Genomic DNA, 6,156 nt, shown 5'->3' with positions numbered 1-6,156 from the left:
GTGTGCGAGCCTCCAGAAAGCTCTAACATTTATAGGAATATAGAAATCTGTTCGAGTCCATAGAAGGCTCTAAAAATGTCTATAGAAATAACTTACCTCAGATTGATATGAACATTTTCAGAGCCCTCAAAGGCTTTGAGAAATTCCTATAAAAAATATCAGACAAATTTTTGGACATGAGATCAAATAGATTTATATAGAATTTTCCAATTCTCTTTATGAGCTCGGACAGATTCCTTAAAAATTGTTTACCCTTCTGAGGGATAGGACATATTTATTGCAATTTTTTAGAGTCCTTTTTGCGCTCGAACGATTTCTATAAGACACAGAAATCTGTCCGAGCCCATACAGTGCTCTATAGAATTCTGTTTTATCCTATGAAGGGCTCAGAAAAATTGATATAGAAATGTATCTGAAAAATTTTTATGAGAATATCTCCGAGCCAATAAGAGGTCTGAAAATTTTCATTGAAATCTGTCCGAGCCAAAAAAAGGGCTCTGAAATTTTCTATAGAAATTCGTCCGACCCCATAAAGAGCTCAGAATAATATTCACTAGAAATATATTCGATCCCATAAAGGGGCTCTGAAACTTTTTTGTAGAACCTAAAAGCGATTTAAGAAAATCAATAAAAGCCCTAAACGAGTTCTTAAAAATTAATCCAAAATTTTTCAAAAAATGTGTCTGAGTCCGCAAAAGGGAATCTGTCAGAGCAGTAGATGGATCTACCCCTTATGGGCTTGTATAAAAAACATTTTCGATATAAATCTGCTGGAACCATAAACAACTAAAAAATGTTATAAAAATCTCATCAGGCCCATTAAGGGTCTGAAGAAATTAGTTTGCCGATCTAATAAAGGGCTCTATAGAAATCTATAGAACCCATAAAATACTCAAACATTTTTCGATAGAAATCATTTCTGGACTTCGAAAGATTTCAGTCGAAAAGAGCACTGAAAAAATCTATTGACCGGAATCCAAAAAAAATCTGTTAAAATATGTCTATACTAAAAAATGGCTCTATAAACTGTCTATAAAAATTTAAATGGGTGAAATATTAGAGTCAGGGTCGGAAATTGGATACTATTTATTCCGTAGGTGTACAGGGTGAGATGAAAAAAACTGCAACCAACTCCAGACTGCTGTCATTTCTAAGCCACTCGTCCGATAGTTGTTAAAATTATTCCAGTGACGGCTCATTATATTGTTAACGAGCGTAAAAAACATTTTAGTGAGAATTTTCCAGAAAAAAAGTAATTCGTGACGGAATTCAAGCATGAAAGTGTGCTTTCTTTATATTTGGCTGGAAAACCACAAGTGGCTATCGTTAGAGCACTCCAGCATTTAAATGTGAATAAATATTTTGTGTCTCGTACCATCGCTCGTTACTGTGATACTGATAGCGTAGCCCGACGTCAAGGAAGTGGTCGGAAAAAAACAGCAACATCAGCAGAAATGGTTCAGAAATGGTAAAGAAACGACCTGAACGAAACCCGCGTCGCAGTGGCCAAAAAATGGCTCGTGAGCTGAACATATCGCAATATTCCATTCGGCAAATATTGAAAAATGGGCTCGGGGTAAAACTATTAAAATTCCAAAAATTGCTAGAACTTACACCGCACCAGAAAGAGTTGCTTACTCCGCTGCGATGAGAAAACATTCGTTGTCCAGCAGTTTGTAAACAAACAAAATGATTCTGTTTTATTGCCAAAGAGGTCTGAAAAGGCTGAAAATGTGCACCTTCGGTTGGCCACCAGAACTCAAGCCTTGGGCAGGCCATGGTGATGGTGTGGGCCGCCATAACAGCCGATGGTCACTCTTCGCTCGTATTAATCGGCCGTGACATCAGAATAAATGCCGAATATTATCGGCAGAGTGTGTATTAAAGCCTTGGCTATGCAAACATTTTGGCCACAGACCTTGGACATTCCAACAGGATTCAGCACCATTGTACTCAGCATGCGCCACCCAAGAATGGTTAAAAAGTGGGGTTCCTTGCTAAATTTCCAGCGCACAATGGCCACCATAATCTCAGGAATACCAATCCGTTGGACCATTTGGTCTGGAGTATTTTAGAAAGCAAGATTGGCTCTAAAAAAATACCAAAGTGTCGATCACCGCAGCAAGCGCTTCGCCGGGAATGGGCCAAAATACCGCAGATAAACTTTCGGTCAGCGTGTGACGGTTTCATTGGCCGTTTGAAGGCCATAATTCGTGCCAAAGGTGACCAATTCGAGCAAATCTAAACTTATTCTAAAATTTGATGCTATTTCCGATATTTTTTGCTTTCATAGAATAAAATTTAAAAAAAAGAATGTTAGAATTTTGATACTAACGGAATGACGAACTTAATATACCTCCATACTATGTATAGTGGAGGGTATAAAATTGTTTATATTCCCTAGGAGGGCTTATCCCATAGATGGCTTACAACATTTTTGAAAAAAATCAGTTGGGTTCTAGAAGGACTCAGAAAAAATACTTATCAACGTTTTGCATCTGTTGAACCATAGAACAACTTATTAGAGCTCTATAAATTTATGTTAAAGTTTCCTGGGTTAATTCAATAAAACATATATATATATATATATATATTTTGTTTTATTTATTATTATATATAATTATAATATAAATTTTTTTATATTATATATAAAATTATGCTATTTATTATTAATTGGGTTGGGGTAAAAATTAAATTATTCGTTCCATTGTTCATAACCATCATAACTTTGGTAATTTTCATTCCAGCCCACTTGATAGTCCAATGAATTTTCATTATAATAATCATCGTTTTGATCCTGCTCTAGTTGACTGTCTATATAAGGAGGATCTAAGTAATCACCAAAACCATTTTCTAAAAAAAAATATTTTTATTTTATTTTTTCCAAATTATCCAAAATAAATTTTAACTTTCTTACCTCCATCCAAATGCTGCCACAAATGCTGGAAACGTGGATCCATTTTCATTTGCCGCATAATTTCCCCCAAAAGCCTTGGATCGAGTTGTGACGCGTCATAGACCAAGTCCTCATCATTGCCCGTAAAATCCATATAAGGATATGGACTGTCACTGTAAATATCTCCACCACAGGTGTCTGGCATCCAGCTGGTGTCTAGATCATCCTCATAATGGACATCATTGTCCGGCATGCCAAAACGTTTTAAATCATTCTAAATTATTGTCAGTTTCTTAAGAATTAAAATTCCATAAATAACTCATAAAAATCTTCCTACCTCATTTTCAATAATGAAATCTTTAATGGCAGCCCATGCTGGGAAGGAACTCGATATTAATGCGACAGTGAAGAAAATCAGTTGGCTTTGCATGATGCAACACACTTAAATGCGAATTATTTTGGTAATAATTCAACATTGACCCATAGAAGCGTAATGACCTAAAATTCAGTTTTTTTTTAAATATTTGATAAATATCTTTATGGTAAATTTGTTGTCCACACCATGACCGGCTGGGGTAAGGGGACCAAATCCATTAGCATGACATGAATTTATATCTCTTTGGCAAACAATTATAATTCCATGGCGAATAAATTGTTTCAAAATCCAAATGCAAAATCGATATCTATCTTATTTTCATGAGAATTAACCAGTTGTTGACCTTAATTGAATGACAAGGTCAAATATTAAATATTTTGTTTTGGTAATTTATGCGTGCTGGAAACGCACCTGTTGCAGCAAAACAACGTGGAAAATAAAGTGTTATGTATTAAAGCGTTCCTAACTAATTTGTATGCCATCTACCATGCAGGGTGAGATAAAAAACTGCAACAAAGTCAAATAATTTTAATATTTTTTTTAAATTTTATTAATTCAAAAAAAATGCCGGAGAAGCATCAAATTTCAGAACAAGTTTAGATTTGTTCGAATTGGCCAACTTTGGCACGAATTATGGCCTTCAAACGGCCAATGAAACCGTCACGTGCTGCACGAATTCTGCTCTGCTATAAGTTCAAAGATGGGTGAACGATATCGTATATCCCCCATTTAACTATACCTCTCTTTATTCGTTAAAATTGTCTGAAAATCCACACAAGAAGTTCTTTCTAAGCTCTTTACCCCCTGGAAAAGAATTGTCTATATAGGTCCACGACATCGTACGACATACAACGGAACGCACCGATTTTCGGTATTTTGATGATTTTAGCGACAATATTCACCGGAGTCGTTTCACATTTCCTATTTAGAGTTTGCAATGGGTATTACATCCTATGGCAAAACATTGCGTATGCAGACCCACGTCTTCGCATAGCCTCCGCACCACCTAGTATTCGGTATTTTGACGATTTTAGCGACAATATTTACCAGAATTGTTTCAAATTTCATATGTAGAGTTCTACAGCCTATGAAAAAAATAGGTATTGCAGCTTATGACAAATAATTGCGTATGCATTTTTTGCGTCTTCGTGTAGCCTCCGAACATCCCAATATTTTTATTAATATTTAATATTTTTATAATTGTAACCATAATATATCAATAGAATTGTCTGAAAATTCATACAAGAGTTCCTCTGAGTATTTTACCTCCTGGAATAGAATTGTCTATATGGGTCAACGATATCGGATCCCCGACAATATTTACCGACATTTTTTCTCATTTCGTATTTTAAATTCACTCATTTGGCTCAATAAATGTTTATAAAATATTTTTTATCAATTATGAACTCGGAAATATTTCGATTGACTTATTGGATTGAACAGATTTCCATCAATATTTTTGCACCCAATAGATTTATATATTTTTTTTCTGAATCCTTTTAGGGGCTTACAAATTCCTTTAAAAATTTTCTCTTGTCTAAATAAATTTCTACATAAAATCTTCTGAACTCAATTAAGTTCTAAGGCATTTTATAGGCTTTTCTAGAATATTTTGAGGGCTAAATGGATTTATCTAGAAATATTTGCGAATCCTTCTAGGGCTCAATATATGTATTTGAAAGCTTTCGAACCCTTTATGGGCTCGGGAAATATCCAGCGAAAATTGTCGGCGTCATTTATGTTTTTTGGAAAGAGATTTCTTTAGGAACATTTGTGAATCCATTTTGGGCCCAAGACATTTTTCCATAGACAATTCTGAGAGTGCGTTGAGGCTCAACAAAAAATTTTCAGATTTAGAACAGTGTGGCTTGTTTGTTCGGGATACCGTAGTATTTTGTTGTTGGAAAATGGTCAGGCTTTATCCCTTTATTGTTGTTTTTATAAAAAAACGTTTGTTTATTAGTGGAGAACGATGGTAATTTTTACCAGGGGGTAAGGCAGGGAATACCTAGGTTTCGGAAAGAGCCACCAATCCTCATCAGTTCCCTTGCTTTCTGTCTGGGATATTCTCCCCAGAAGTTATTTAAAAAAACATTTTTTACCCAAGTGACGAGATCGTAAGCTCAATAGAAGAGGAACCAAAGAGGGTAAAAAATGGTTTTTTGTCATAGAAGTTATTTTCAAAATAACTTCTGGGGAGAATATCCCCTCACCCAATAACAAATTTAGTTCAATTTAGTAAATTTCGGACAAGTATAAAACACATTTCCAATTCACCTCTAAAGCTCAACCTCAGATACCACCAAAAATCTAAATATTAAATTTCGAGATTTCAGCTCTATCCCTCCACCCAATATGGTACCATTCAATACTTTTCGTATCCTTACATGGTGAGATAAAAAAACTGCAACAAAGTCAAACGCCATAATTTTTCCTTTTTTTAATGTTATTGAATGAAAGCAAAAAATGTCGGAAATAGCATCAAATTTTAGAATAAGTCTAGATTTGTTGGAATTGGTCACGTTTGGCACGAATTATGGCCTTAAAACGGCCAATGAAAATCTCACACGCTGCCCGAATGTTCCTCTGCGCTATTTTGGTCCATTCCCGGCGAAGCACTTTCTGTAGGTGATCAACATTTTGGTATTTTTCAGTGTCAAGCCTGCCCTCCAGAATATTTTCGCGATATTTTTTGGCATTTATTCTACTGTCACGGTCGATTAATACGAGCGGAGAGCGACCATAGGCTTTTATGATGGCCCATACCATCACCATGGCCGGCGTCTGAGTTCTGGTGGCCTACCGAAGGTGCACCTTTTCAGCTGACCTCTTTGGCAAGTAAACACGATCACTTTGTTTCCTTACATACTGCAGCACAACGAAT

At 35.6% G+C, this 6,156-nt stretch overlaps 1 protein-coding gene across 1 annotated transcript; it reads right to left on the bottom strand.

Moving 5' to 3' along the window:
* Positions 1-2,695: 2,695 nt before the first annotated feature.
* On the bottom strand, positions 2,696-3,370 carry LOC131806568 (uncharacterized). The gene is made up of 3 exons (XM_059130808.1): positions 3,234-3,370; positions 2,918-3,170; positions 2,696-2,853 (listed from the first exon to the last, which is right to left on the bottom strand). The coding sequence occupies exons 1-3, from the start codon at positions 3,324-3,326 to the stop codon at positions 2,696-2,698; spliced, it is 504 nt and encodes a 167-aa protein (XP_058986791.1). The 5' UTR covers positions 3,327-3,370.
* Between the last annotated feature and the right edge of the window lie 2,786 nt (positions 3,371-6,156).

The sequence above is a fragment of the Musca domestica genome, unplaced genomic scaffold (assembly GCF_030504385.1).
Source record: "Musca domestica strain aabys unplaced genomic scaffold, Musca_domestica.polishedcontigs.V.1.1 8, whole genome shotgun sequence".
In the NCBI taxonomy this organism is placed as follows: domain Eukaryota; kingdom Metazoa; phylum Arthropoda; class Insecta; order Diptera; family Muscidae; genus Musca; species Musca domestica.
Note: the sequence above shows the minus strand (reverse complement) of the source record. Positions and strands in the feature narration are given on the sequence as shown.